Genomic DNA, 15751 nt, shown 5'->3' on the forward strand with positions numbered 1-15751 from the left:
CATAAATAAATAAATAAATTTATGAAAAATTTAAAAAATAAAAAACTTACCTCGAGGTACATGTACGTAAAGAAAAACCACAATTATATATCAATTATATTTCAATTTTAAAACTACACAAATATTAACTATATTACTTGAATTCTACATCATATTTCATATAATTTTGGTTTCTTTTTTTTTTTTTAAACTATGCTTGGTTACTTGTGACAATGTACTGTTCTTTGTCCCTGAAAAATTACTGGTGGCAATTCCCTCAGAATGAAGGGGACTTTCTCTACAGATGATTTGCCTTTCCTTTTGCCAGACCTTGGGAGTACTACCAGTTGGAAACAGGAACCATAATAAAAGGGTCCCTGGATCACCCAGGCAGGACAAATCTAACTGCCAATCAGTGTGAGTGAGGGCTAAAACTATGGTCACAACTTGAAGAGTTTAATTAATTTCCTTTTTCTTGCCCTGCTCCAATCAACCCTACAATCCCCTAGATATTGTAATTGGTAGACAGTTCTCTTTCACCCTTAACCTAATGATGAAGTTCTTGGGTACCATCTTCAAATGGAGTTGTTCTCTTTTTGACTCTCATTCTGGATGAACTCTAAGCCTTGAATTCTGTCCTCTTCACCCCCATGAAGTCCACCAAAACTAAAGCCCAAATTCAAACAGACTGGCAACTGCCCCTAGGGCAAAAGCTACGTCATCATCTACTTATTTCTTTGGGTTTCTGCTTTTTTTCTATAATTTGGCCTGGGAACTCTCCACCAACTTTTCAGCTCTTCCTTCTTTAAGATTTTTAAAAATAATTTTTCCAAGATTTTTAGTTGTTTTCATCAAAAGAGTTTGTCCAAATAACCCAATCCACCATTACTGAAAACAATTCAATTTCCCCCTTTTATGACAACCATTTTGTAATACTTCTTGAAATTCAGTGATAACGTACATAAGCACAACTTTAAAAGTCAATATAATTCCCTAATTGTACTTTCAATCCTATGAAAGAAATTAATTTATAATAAATAATATTTACTTCAAAATGTGAAAGCAATTACTATAATAAACAACATAATGAGGGCATCAGGTGCTTGCATCTATACACAGAATCACTGTGACTGTGGTGGTTACAACTATAGACTGAGGGAAAGAGTGTTTGAGTCATCAATTACTGTACGAGTGGCACTGCCATCAATTATGTGATTTTCTGAAGTGGTAAAGAACTCTTGATAAAGTTCTGATTGAAAATAATATTCCTCCAATTTACGTGACAACTGAATTCCTGAAGCTTCTGGTGTACTCTATGAAAATAATGCCTCAAAAAAACAAAAAAATAATAATGCCTCATACATAAAACAAAGTTAGTTTCTAAGCTCACATCATTACGATCACTTTTTTCCCTACATCAAAGTCCAGCAACTCATTCTAAGTCATGTGCTTATTTGAACAATTTTTAAATGTGCAGACTGTCTGGAACACTGTGGGATGGCTGACTTCCCTGGTCCTTGCTCATTAAATGCTAGTAAGTACCCTTTCCCTCCATCTTTGTAAAAACCAAAACACCTCCAAGTATTTAAAACCTTTCCTCTGGGGAAGAACTGCCCACATGCAAACCCTCTGGCTATAGAAAACAGAGATGTACCACCAAGCTCTCCCTTCATGGAAGGAATTGCTGCCCAGCTGTGAGTACAGTCAGCAGACAGCCTCCAAATGTCACCTCCTTCAAGGTCCACCTCAACTGCAGCCCATATCTAGTGACCAAACAAGGAGAGGTATAAAGGCCCAGCCATTCTGCTCAATGTGGGACTGACAGGCAATCTCTCACTCCAGAGCTCCATGCTGATAGGCAAAGGTTTTGTGAAGCCTGCGTCACAATACAACTTTGCTGTCTGCTCAATCCTGCACCGTGCCTCTTCCTCTCGCAGGTATTGATTTCGAATAAACATCTTGCACTGCAAAAAATGTCTCAGTATCTGCTTTCAAAGAACCCAACCCCCAACAGCGGCCTAGTATAACATCTGACTACCAAGTCTTTCTCTAAACATTTTTTGTTTGACCTCTTCCCATCTTGAATCTACCCTACAAACACTTACCAACTCAATCATCCTCAAACACTGCTTTTATCATTTTTTATTTTAAATCTCCACTTTCATCCCACGGCATACAATATAAAGTTAAAATTTTTTTCAGTCTATCACTATTTTCCACAATCCAGCGCCATCAAATTTAGCCAAATTTTATTTTATACAATTCACCCAACTATACTCAGATTGTTCTGTTCCTTCAACAAAACTACCTTATGTATTTCCATCTCTAATTTTTTTCAAATTCTACTCCCACTGCCTATTACATCCGTTTTCCTTCCTTCTACCTGCCTAGGTTAAACACTAACTTCCATCAAGACCTTATTAACCTATAATAACTTTCCATGTCTGAACTCCTCCTGCATTTATTGTTCTCCATCACCCGCTCTGATACTTAATCACATAATGCCACGTGCATGCCCGCACACTCAGTTAAGAGTGTTCTTACCTTTCAGAAGTCTTCTTTTCCCTCCAAGAGAAATCTTAAGCACAATTCCAATACATTAACTTACGAAGTGTAACTACTTTGGCTGCAGCAGAAACTGCCTCCCTAACCCCCCAAACCTTTCACTGAGCTCTTCCTTGCCACACTCCCCACCCCTGAGAAAGTCTTTGAGGTAACGTTACAGCACCCAGGTGTTCATTTCTAAAGAGGAAAACAAAACCAAAAACAACCTAGTTTTACAGGACTGAAGAACTTAGGGCTTCAAAATAATTCTGAAAACAAACTGGAAAGCTGTGGTTAAGAACAAAAGTCTAGAGAAGAAAACTGCCACATTCCAGGTGAGTGAGAACCATGTGGACTAAGAGCACTGAAAAAGAATGCAATTATTTAAGTAGGATTAAGTACTGTTGGTAAGAAGCAATGAGAGAATAAATATGAAACCCACACGAGCCTTGACTACTTATCTATTTTCCTGAAGTATAGCTGATTTACAATGTATTAGTTTCGAGTATACAGCAAAGTGATTCAGCTATATGTGTATACATACACATAATATATATATATTCTTTTCCAGATTCTTTTCCATTATAGGTTATTACAAGATACTGAATATAGCTCCCTGTGCTATACAGTAGGTCCTTGTTGTTTATCTATTTTATATACAGTAGTGTGTATCTGTTAATCCCAAACTCCTAATTTATCCCTCCCTCCCCCTCTCTTTTCCCCTTTGGTGACCATAAGTTTGTTTTCTATTTCTGTGACTCTGCTTCTGTTTTGTAAATAAGTAAGCCTTGACTTTTAAAAGGTCTAGAACAAAAAAAAAATAAATAAAAGGTCTAGAACTGTACTGATCAAGGTAGCCACTAGCTAGGTGTGACTAAATTTAAGTTAATTTAAATCAAATAAAATTTAAAAGCCAGTTCCTCAGTCCTACTATACACATTTTAAGTATACACTAGCCACATGTAGACATACTGGACAGCAGGGAACATTTCCATCATGACAGATATTTTGACTGAACAGTGCTGGTCTAGAGGGAGTAGACAGATACCAACAAAAAACCTATAATACAATGAAAGTAAAATGATATAGGTATACCTCAGGATGCTATAAAAGCACAAAGTAGAAGCACCTAACTGGGCCTTGGAAAGAGGTTAAGGAAGGCTTCCTACAATAAGTGAACTAAGTCTGAAAGGTTTGGGGGATGGGTACAGGGAAGGAATCTATATTTCAGGCAGCAGGAAAAGCATGAGCAAAGACAGGTCAAATTTGGAGAGTTTTTAAAAGAAAATAACAGGATAGCAATTGCTTCATTATACAGTATAAAAATTAGACTACAATGGTGGGGATGCTATTCTATATAGACAAAACAATAAATATTCAAAAAAATTTCAAGAAAGAAAGAATTATTTTTAAAAAGAAAATTAGCAACCAGACCTCTCCAAATTTAGCTTACATTCATAGCAGGATAATGGCAGATACTTCATGAAGAAGTAATAATTCATGTTCTATTTCCCAATGCTTCTATGTTTGTGAGTCAAAATGAGAATGACTCATATCAATTATTAAATTGCTTTGGCAAGTTACAATGAACTTTGACCTGAGGACAAGTTAGGAGGCCCACAATGCTGTCTGGACCTCAGCAAGTAAAATATTAAGTAACATAACCTAATATTGCCTATCAATTTCACTATTTGTTCCTAGTCCATTCACTCTCACATGCTCCCTAACAACTTTTAACACCTTCATCTTCCTCCTTACAACACCATATCCCCAAGACTTACTCTTCACTGATAACCTTGAGTCTTACTTCACCGAAAAAAAAAATGAAGCAACTGGAAGAGAACATGTACAGATTCCCAGCATTACATCTATCTACCTATCAGCGTCACTATTCCACATATTCTGCCTTACCACTTATTATCAAAGGTAAAGTGTCTATGCTCCTACTGAGAGCCAACCCTTCCACTTGTACACCAAATCCCTCTCTCTTTTGCCTCTTCAGACATTGCTCCAGCAATTCTTCTCTCTCTCCTGAAATCACATTTTTACTCCCTAATGGTTCATTCTTACAATACAGGCCCTTATTTTTTTCATCAAAAAAAAAATTCCTTGACCCCATCTCCTTCACTACCTATGGCCCCATTTCTCTTTTCCCTTTATAGGAAAAGTCTTCACTATCTTCATTTTCCCTCCTCTTCTCTCTTAATATCACTCAATCAGAATATCTCTCTCAGCATCTCCTTGTGTAAATCATCAATACCACCAATACCTTAACTAGAGTGATAAATTCTTAGTCTTTATCTTACTTAACATAGCAGCAGGAGGAGAAGGATCAAGAGTAGCCAGTGAAAAGCAAGCAGCATATGAATGGCTATGACATAGAATAGTTATGACTTTATGACTAAACTTTTCTCTCAAATAGCCATCCATGATAACCAATAACCAAAAGTTTGATTCATAAATTCATGTAGAAACTTAAATTAAGTGCCAAACTCAGTAGTAGAAAATCATCTGCAATAGAGTTACCAGAAGTTACACTGAACTAAATTCTTATGTATAATGAGACTTAAGATTGTGTAATTTATTATTAACATGAGAATACATGTGCAGGAAGAATATATGGGTAGAATATTTCAAATCTTAGAAGAAAGCATGTAAAAACTAAGATGCAATTAACATTTTCAGTGGTTGTAAAACAGGAATGTAAGGACTATACTGAATCATAATGTCTTTCCTATCTGAAGGTCTCTGACACCATTCCCATGGAAATATAGTAATATAATGTGTAAAAAATGAATTGAGTTATTTAGGAATAATTCACAATAGTTCTTTAACTTTTTATAGTAAAAAAAGTTACAAAGGCAATAATTGTTTGGGATTCATAGAAAGGTAGGATTTTTTAAACATAATAAGTGGGAATTAAATTATCTTCATACAACATTACCAGAAATTATGCTAATAAGAACACTTTAAAAATAAAACTCTCAAATTAGTAACTGTTGTGGGCTTTTCCCTCTATGCTACAGACAGATTTCTAAGTAGAGAGTATAAACTTTAAAACAGACGAAATGGGATTAGATCCAAGGTGACAAAACAAAATGAACAAAAAACAGGGGTTCTAATAACTATTTACAATGTTACTGCTGGGCCTAGTAATCCTCTTTAATAGAGCACATCTATAAACTCAAACAGAAATTTACTTTGCAGGCTTCCCTGGTGGCGCAGTGGTTAAGAATCTGCCTGCCAATGCAGAGGACACAGGTTCGAGCCCTGGTCTGAGAAGATGCTACATTCAGCGGAGCAACTAAGCCCATGCGCCACAACTACGAGCCTGCGCTCTAGAGCCCGCAAGCCACAACTACTGAAGCCCGCATGCCTAGAGGCTGTGCTCCACAATAAAGGAAGAAGCCACCGCAATGAGAAGCCCATGCACCGCAACGAAGCGTAGCCCCTGCTCGCTGCAACTAGAGAAAGCCTGCGCGCAGCAACCAAGACCCAGTGCTGCCAAAAATAAACTAATTAAAAAAAAAAAAAAAGAAATTTACTTTGCAAAATAAGTTCTGTAATGTAGCAAGTACAGTTTAAAAATCCTAGGTCAATGGAGGAACAACCCCAAGCAGTATTTTAAACTGTTTCAAAATACCTATTTAAGGGAAGTGACTAATTCAAAGCATCCTAAAATTTTATTTAATTTAAGCTGTTCTGGAAATAAAAAGTCAAATTTTTCTGGTGTTATTAACTTAAAGGTTATATATTTAGTGAAAGAAAAAACGTAAAACAAGAGTAGAGTATTTCTTAATTTAAACACAAGGCATCTTTTACAATAAGGAGATGCATACTTTTTTTTAAACACACTAATTTTGGAACAACAGTTGAAAATAGTCTCCAAAATGTTATGGTTCTCTCTCCCTGTAAGTGCCATTTCCAAATCTGCAAGGTAGCCAAATACAATTAGACTACTACTACTTACAACATGAACGAAAGCCTGAACAGTGTCTACCTTCCCAATTGTCACATGACCCTGTACTTGTGAGATATTCAAGACTTATGCTCATTTTTAAGACTTAAGTCTTCCTTCCTTCATAATGAAACTTAAAAAACAAAAAAATCAGGAAACATGTTCATAATTATTAAGCAAAAATCATAACTAGAAATACCATTTTATATGGTAGGGAAGCCCTCCAGGCTAAGCAGTGAAAAGCTACTACCATTGTAATTTAAAACAAGGTAAAGGGTCCTATGGGTCCAAATGAAAAAGGCAGAAATATGACCAACAACCATCATATGCTTATCCTTAGTAACAACAATTTAATGATGCCTCTAAGAGTAATAAAGGTGCTAATTCCGGAACATCACAGAACATGACATAGGTTTCAAATGGAAAAACTCATGCTGAAGATGGAAAATGACACAGCTAGTATTATAAACTAGTATCCCCCACCACCTGATTGACATTTTCCACGACTTTTTTGGTGAATAAACATCTTAGCGTATTCACTTTCACCTAAATGTATCCTGATTACAGTTAATATTTTTGAAATACGGTGGGAAAAAAAGACATTGACTTTTTGGTGCCACCTATTAGGATATCGCCTTCATTTCTTACAAAAAAATTAATTTTGGATGAAATATGTTTCTTTACCTGTCACTTTTCACAACCTTTCCACCAAATGATTCAAGATAGGGGTGTGTTAACTATATACCACAGTGAGTCTTAAGCTTTTTTTGAGTAGAAGACACCTTTAAGAACTGGAAGCAAATTATGTACCCTGTCCTTTCAAAAGACAATAGCACAAAAAATTTTAAAAATCAAATTTTAAAGTTCTAAAAATCCTATGAACTGGATCTACCTAATTTTAAGACTGAACTATAGGGACTTCCCTGGTGGCACAGGGGATAAGACTCCGAGCTCCCACTGCAGGGGTCCCGGGTTCAATCCCTGGTCAGGGAACTAGATCCCACATGCATGCTGCAACTAAGAGTTCGCATGCCACCACTAAGGACCCCACGTGCCGCAACTAAGGAGCCAGTGAACCGCAACTAAGATGCAGCGCAACCAAATAAATAAATATTAAAAAAAAAAAAAGACTGAACTGTAAAGCAATCAAGACACTGTGGTACCAAAGACATATATGTCAATAAAACAGTATAAAACTCACAAACATAATCAACTGATTTCAATAAAAGTGCCAAGGTAATTCAACAGAAAAAGGTTAGTCTCTTCAAAAAAGGTGAAACTGGACATCCATATGAAAAGGAATGAACAAACCTTAACCCTTACCTCACAATACATATAAAAAATAACTCCAAATGGATGATAGACCTAAATGTAAAAGCTAAAACTGTAAAACTTCTAGAAGACAACATGGGAGAAAATTTTATGACCTTAAGTTAGGCAAAGTTATACTGGGTAGGACACAAAAAGCATGAAACCTAAAAGAAAAAATTGATAAATTGGATTTCATCAAAAATAAAACTTCTATTTTTTAAAGGACACTTAGGAAAATGAAAAGACAAGCCATAGACTGGGAGGCATGTGCAAAACACATATCTGATACAAAGAACTTGTATCTAGAATATGTATATAGTACTCTTACAACTCCATAATAAGAAGGTAAATACAGAATAAAAAGATGTGAATGGATACTGCACCAAAGAAAATACATGGGTAGTAAATAAGCATATATACAGATGTCCAACATCATTAGTCATTAGGAAAATGCAAATTAAAACCACAATACTGCATACATACTAGAATGGCTAAAACTAACAAGACTGACATGACAAGGATAGAGTTTGGAACTCTCATTCATTGTGGGTGGCAACGCAAAATGGTTTCTAATGCTTTAGAAAAGTTTAGCACTTTCTTATAAAGTTAAATATCAATATATACTTACCATACGACCCATTAGTCCAAGCTCTAGGTCCTTACTCAAGAGAAATAAAAACAAGTGTCCACACAAAACCCGAACCCAAACATTTATAGCAACCTTAATAACTGTTGAAAACTAGAAAGAACGCTACTACTCATCAACTGGTAAATGTAGAAATAAGTCATGCTACAAACACACGATACTACTAAACAATAAACTAATTACTGATACAAGCAACAACATGGGTGAATCTCAAAAATATCAAACTAAATGAAAGAAGCCAAATACATAAGACCACATTCAGTATGTTTTCATGTATATGACTTTCTAGGAAAGGCAAAGCTAGAGATCAGACCAGTGTTTGCCAGGGGCTGGAGGTGGGGTGGGGAGGAAAATGAATGCAAAGAGGAACTGGGGAACTTTTCCATCAAAAGTTCTATCTCTTGACTGTGGCAGTAGTTACCTGAGTATATACATTTGTCAAAGCTCATCAAACTGTGTGTTTAAAATGGTACATTACAGTATGTGTAAATTATATCCCAATAAACCCAATTTTTTAAAAGCAGTTATGAACTTTCTATAGAACTCTAACCCACACCTTAATTTCAGAACCTCAAATATGATATACTTAGTCTCCCCTAGACCAGGAGTCTGAAAACTTTGGCCCATGAACTAAATCTGGCCCACCACCTGTTTTTTGTACAGCTCACAAACTAAGAATGGTTTTTACATCTTTAAATGAAAAAAAAAAAGAATATTTCATGACACATTCAAATTTCAGTGTCCATAAATAAGTTTTATTGGAACACAGTCACACTTATTCATTTACATATTGTCTATTAGCTGCTTTTACACTGCAATACCATTTTTGAGTCTGTTCAGTCCTTGTGACAGAGACAGAGCAGTTAGACCCACAATAACTAAAATATTTACCACCTGACCATTTACACAAGTCTGCTGACCACTGCCTTAAACACAAGTTGTTGAAATTTTCTACACAGATTATTACACTTAGGAAGATTCATGTCAGCACAGATCTCCCTTCCATACACAGTAGCTCTAACATTTTAACAGCCATTAAGCCTTTTTTTTTTTTTTCAAGGAAACCAACAAGTAATGCAGATAAATGAAGAACTTCAATAGTTAAGGTGTAGTGGGACTAAATAGAGCCTTGAGGTAACATCTGAAGAAAGTCCTTGATAGCCTCAAAACAGTGTTTTTCCAACTGTGTGTTGCAACTAGGTGGTTGTCAATTTAATAAATTGATTTTATGAGCAGCTTTTTAAAAAAGAGAACTGAATGGTATAGAAAAATCAGAGTGCACCATATCTAATAGGGTTTCATTCACTATTTAAAAAAAATTTTTTTAACTAAGGTATAGTTGATTTACAATATTATATTAGTTTCAGGTGTACAACATAGTGATGGAAAAATTTTACAGATTATACTCCATTTAAAGTTACTATAGGGCTTCCCTGGTGGCGCAGTGGTTAAGAATCCACCTGCCTATGCAGGGCACACGGGTTGGAGCCCTGGTCCGGGAAGATCCCACATGCCGCGGAGCAACTAAGCCCGTGCTCCACAACTACTGAGTCTGTGCTGTAGAGCCCACGAGACACAACTACTGAAGCCCGTGCGCCTCGAGCCTGTGCTCCGCAACAAGAGAAGCCACCGCAATGAGAAGCCCGCACACTGCAACAAAGAGTAGCCCCCGCTCACCGCACCTAGAGAGACCCCGCGCGCAGCAATGAAGACCCAACACAGCCACAAATAAAAAAATTAAAATAAATAAAGTTACTATAAAATATTGGCTATATTCTCTGTTTTGTACACATTAACTCTTTCACTATCTGAGTATGTATGTGCCAGATGAGGATTAAAAAAATGTACAAAACAGACCAAAACTGCTTCATGTATACAGGTATTAGAGCAACTCAAAATCTGTATTTCTTACAGTGCTAATGTGTTTTTTAAAAACGGTGTTAGAGCTCTACAGTAATTGGAAAACCACCGCCCTACAGTACATTTGTTCCCAAAGTGCTGTCAATAACTGCAGCTACATTACAAGAATGAAAATGATGTTTCATTTGATGTTACAGAGCTTCCAGAAGATATAAAGTTAATTGAGTTCAGAGCAATTTTTATATTCTTTATCAAGGGCATTCCCAGGATGGAGAAAGAAATATAATGTTATTGAGCATTACTTTCCCTCTATAAGCATAGTCCTGATATGGGAAGGAACAAGAATAACAGTTTTTTAAGACCAAGAGAAAACATGGAAACCAAAATAATCTCAGAGGGTAGAGGAGGAAAAAAAATAACTGCTTACTGTTAGGGTGGAGGCTGTAGTAGAGTTTCTTCTGACTACCCTGCTAATTATGCATAACAGTAAATTGGGTTGGTAGACAAAAGAAAGCTGAAAAATAAAAACTACCTCCCAGAACATGTCAATGTCTCCACCAAATATTTAAGGAAGGAATGGAAGAAATGAAGCTAAATTTTTGGTTCTTATATTAAGTATCTACAACATTATGACTATGAAAGCACTGCTTATGAAACAGAAAAGCTCCTAAACAGGCTCTTCTATTTTGAATTCAGAAGTTGTATAACTATTGCTGATCCTGACTTTACAGAATAACCAGTGTAGATCAACTGGACAAAGAGAATGAGTAAAGGACTTAAAACAATTCAACTTTTGAGGAAGACAAAGTCCAGTAAGAGCCACTGACTATAAAGGCTTATTTCAAAGATAATTTGAGGCAGAAATATAGGAAGCACAGGAACATACTGAATTTCATAAAAGAGGATTATGACACAAAATGTCCACTAAGTAGTCAGCTAAATTAATATCAAGATGTCAAATTAAAAAAACACACTTTTGCATTTCTAAAGGAGAAAAACAGCTTTATGGTTGGAGAAACACGAAGAACACTTAAGAGCTGTCTCATTCTTCAACAAGGTAAGCATCAAGTCTTAGAAAATGCTAACAAAGCAATGTAGCCTGCTCCCTCCCTTTCTTCCCTACCACTCACAGAACATAGGTTTCCAGTTGTTAAGACCTGATCAGCTTCCTAAACAGGAAAGCCAGAGACAGGGAATCAAGATAAATCAGACTTCTCTAGCCTGTTATCTTAATATAATTTTTCTGGCCTATTATCTAAATACAATTAAATCAAGTTTGCTTTCAGGTTCTACTACATTCAAGGATTCAAGTACTCAGTTCCAACGTTCCTTTCTTAATTCGTTTACTGACAATCAATTCCTTTAATAGTCAGCATATATAAGTGACTGATACCAGAAAAAATTTCTAAATAAAGGAAGAGGTGAGCAGATGCCTAAAGAAGGGAGTTTATTAAATGATAAGAGAGGGCTTCCCTGGTGACACAATGGTTAAGAGTCTGCCTGCCGATGCAGGGGACGTGGGTTCGTGCCCCGGTCCGGGAGGATCCCGCATGCGGTGGAGCGGCTGGGCCCGTGAGCCATGGCCGCTGAGCCTGCGCATCCGGAGCCTGTGCTCTGCAACGGAAGAGGCCACAACAGTGAGAGGCCCGCGTACCGCAAAAAAAAAAAAAAAAAAAAAAAAATTACAAAACCACATACATTACACAAGCATGAAAAAGGAGTATGTGGATACACACTAAAATGTTTATAGTAATTCTATCTTAGTGGCAAGATTACAGATAATTTTCTAAAACTTTTTGTACTTACATTTTTCTAATTTTTCAATAATAAATGTGCTTTTACTCTGAGAAACTTTTTAAAACCTGTATTTTACTGTCAAATAAGGTAATTCTTTTTTTTTTTTTTTTTTTTTTTTTTTTTAACGGTACGCGGGCCTCCCACTGCTGGGGCCTCTCCCGTTGTGGAGCACAGGCTCCGGACACGCAGGCTCAGCGGCATGGCTCACGGGCCCAGCCACTCCACGGCATGTGGGATCTTCTCGGACCGGGGCACGAACCCGTGTGCCCTGCATCGGCAGGCGGGCTCTCAACCACTGTGCCACCAGGGAAGCCCCAGGTAATTCTTTAGACACATTTTTTTCATTTCTTTCCATGCACTTGACAATTATATCTCTTTAAGCGCACAGAAGACAGTTCAATTAAAAGACCACAGTACATTTCAGTTTCCAGTGGATAAACAAATACCAACTTCAAACTTAAAAATTATTTCTTGGAGTACTTTATTCTACCATCCATAACACTGATATCTATATTAGAAAGAGATTCATTTTTAACCCTTTACCCCCCCAAATACATTTATTATAAGTTCCTGTAAGAAAATATGGAGGAAAAACTACTATTCATCATTAACCATTAAAACCTGGGTGGAGGAGGCAGTGGGAAACACTACTAAGTAATTAAAATTAGTTTGAGTATCCTTATGGTTTCAAGAGATACTAATATGCTTTCCAGTTATTGCCAATTTAAACTTGAGGTTTAAATTCATCTAGCCTAGAGGTTCTCAAGTATTGATACATGATAACTGCCCAGGAAGTGTGCCAAATAACAGAAATTCATGGCCCTAGCTCTCACCTACTGAATCAGAATCTTCAGAGAGTAGAGCTCAAATAATCTGGCCCTTTCAAATAAGATAGCAGACACTGTACTTAACAAAAGGCTTCTCTATATCATTACAAACTGTTCTAATAACTCTGAAACAAAGTTCTCAACGAAAACAATGTTATAATCAGAGAAATACGATTTCATAACCCATGCCCATTAATTTACCCATTTTTCTAGATACAATTCAATAAAACCACACATGCACTACAGAGTAAAGCAAGCCTAGAGGCACCTGTGCAGAGTAAGACAAAGGCATATCCGATTCATGGAAAAAATAGACAGCAGATGTGACCCCTAGTATTTATCCATTAAAAACAATGTATCCTAAAAATAAATTTCCATGTCAACGGAACAAAGCTGTTTATAAATAAGAAGGAATGTGGAGGTGTGGGGAAGACAAGAGGAAGCTTCAGCAAGTAAGTACCAAAAGCCAGGAAACAAGGCAGAATGAATGGCAACTGGGGACAAGGAAAACAGAATAAACTAGGAAATGGAAGAAGGAAAGAGCGCTACTTAAAATCCAAGAAGTTGGGGGAAATGCACAGATATTAGAGGAAACTGATCTGAGCAGAAATGCAAACAGAACAGTAAGCGGAAAGTGGTATAAAAGATATATATATTCATAAAAGATATATATATATGTACGTATACATGAGAAATTTAGATGAGATCAAATGATGGTACAGAACACATCTTGGGCATAGATGGAAGTGGTATAAGAGAATGAAAAACAAATATTATTGTGAACAAACTGATACTGAACAGAGCAACCATATCTAATGAATTTCCAAAGTAAAGTTGATGAAGCAGGAAAAAGAGAAGCGCATTGACTGAAGAACGAGACGTTATGAGAATTGGGAAACAAAATGTAAGTACTGTAGTAGAAAGGAAAGAACTTTGAGCAAAGCCAACGGAGCAAGTCACATTATCTAATCAATAATTGTAAAGCACAGTTATTATACCATGTATTATCTCTTTATTTGTAAAGTACAATAAAGTGTATTATTTTATGTAATACAATACCAAACACTAAATGTAATAAATTTTACGTAACAAAAACCAAAATGTAAATAAAGTCATTTGACAAGGTGATAAGAGCCTAATAATGGCTGAGAGAAGCAAGGACTGAAGACGAAAAAGTAAAAGAAAAAAATTGGGACAAAAAGGAAGACAACGGAAAGAAATCAATCACACCTATTTTTTTTTAAAAAAAAGGGTAGAAATAAACAAGGAGGTGTGGATGCACAATAGAAGTGCAAGTGAAACCTGACGGAATCTTGACAGCTTCACGATTCAGAAAGTAAGTAGCTCCAAAGCGTTCAGAAGGATTTGTGACGATAACAACGTTAGCAAGCGGTGAAATGAAGTAGAAGGCCTCAACAGGACTAAGATAAGAGAAGTGCAAAAATGGTCTTAAGTAGAAGCTGAGGTTAGAAGGCAGGCAGGTCCGACCACTGGCAAAGGAGCGGGGCGGCAGAGGGAACTGGGATGGGGGTTACCGGTCGGCGACAGAATACTGACAAACATTAGGAATCGGGGGCCTGAGACCGGGATGGGAGAAAGAACGGAAACAGTGGCATTTAGGGTTAAAAAAGTAAAGACCATCCGCTGGTTAAAACAGGTGAAGAGCAATCTCCCCTAACAAGTAGAGAAGTGTAAGGGAGGGCAGCGGCCTGAAAAGAGGCAGAGTCAGGGAGAGTAGAGAGGGAATGATCGCCCCATCATCACCGTGACCGTGTAATAATTACATACAACGCTAACTCGGGCTGGGGTCCCGGCCCCGGCTACTGACCGACATCTTGCACCCAGATGCCGCCGCCAGCCTCCCCCGCCCCCCCACCCAAAATAAAGAAAACATCCAGCAGACGCGAGGCTGGCTACCTTCAGCCAGCCGTGACCTTCTCGGACCAACCCTGAGTCTCGCCCCCTATTGATAGCCTCCTGCTCCACCACCGCTGCCCGAATCCCTCAAGCCCCAAGTGCGGGCCAGGGAAAACCCCCTGGGCCATTGTGTGTGTTTACGTAGCGAGGAGCTGCATGACGGAGAGGCACAGGAGGGGAATGCCCGTCTCCCAGCCCGCAGCGCCCAGAAGGGAAGGTGGCTGAGGGCACCAGAACCCCCACCGCCACCTCTCTCCCCAAAATAAACACCAGCCAGCCGAGCCCCGAGACGGGAGGGGTGCAGGGCGCGCCGGCACTCACCTCCTCGGGAATGGCCGGGTCCGCAGCCGAAGAGCCCGCGGCGCCGGCCTCGGGCTCCATGTCCCCGTTGAACAGAGCCTGGCCCTGCTCCGCGCCGCCGCCGCCGCCGCCGCCGCCGCCGCCGCCGCTCAGCGCCGCCATCTTATAACCGAGAGCCTGGCCCGAGCGACCGCTGCTGGGCGGGGAGGGGGAAGGGAGGAGGAGGGCGGGGGGAGGCGGAGGCGGAGGGCGGGGGGCTGCGGGGAGGGACGGCCCGGGCGGCGCCTGCGGCGGGAGGGCGCCTGGGCCACCTCGGGAACCGGCCTGCTGCCCCCGGCGCGGCTGAGCCTGAGGGGATTGGGGGAAGGACGCTAAGCGGGGGGCGGGGGCAGGGGGCGGAGACGACTGGAAGTCGCCGCGGCAACGGCGTCACCCGCGTGTCACAGTCGTGACGTCACCTGAGGTGCGTGACGTGATCCTCGGAGCGCCCTGGCGCCGTCGTCAGGGGAGGGTATCTTGCCCTTCTGCTCACCTCCCAGCTCACACGTTTCCTCCGCTCGGCCGTTTCCATGGCTCCGATTAATTCTCTTCAACGTCCTAAGCCTGTTCTGT

At 38.9% G+C, this 15751-nt stretch overlaps 1 protein-coding gene across 6 annotated transcripts in view; it reads right to left on the bottom strand.

Moving 5' to 3' along the window:
- The window catches only part of BRAF (B-Raf proto-oncogene, serine/threonine kinase), a 153744-nt gene extending 138443 nt beyond the window's left edge, over positions 1-15301 (bottom strand). For all 6 annotated transcript variants that reach the window (XM_065884233.1, XM_065884234.1, XM_065884232.1 and 3 more), the window contains exon 1: positions 15161-15301. In XM_065884233.1, coding sequence (XP_065740305.1) covers positions 15161-15301 — 141 coding nt within the window. The remainder of the gene's footprint in view (positions 1-15160) is intronic.
- Positions 15302-15751: the final 450 nt, after the last annotated feature.

The sequence above is a fragment of the Phocoena phocoena genome, chromosome 9 (assembly GCF_963924675.1).
Source record: "Phocoena phocoena chromosome 9, mPhoPho1.1, whole genome shotgun sequence".
In the NCBI taxonomy this organism is placed as follows: Eukaryota; Metazoa; Chordata; class Mammalia; order Artiodactyla; family Phocoenidae; genus Phocoena; species Phocoena phocoena.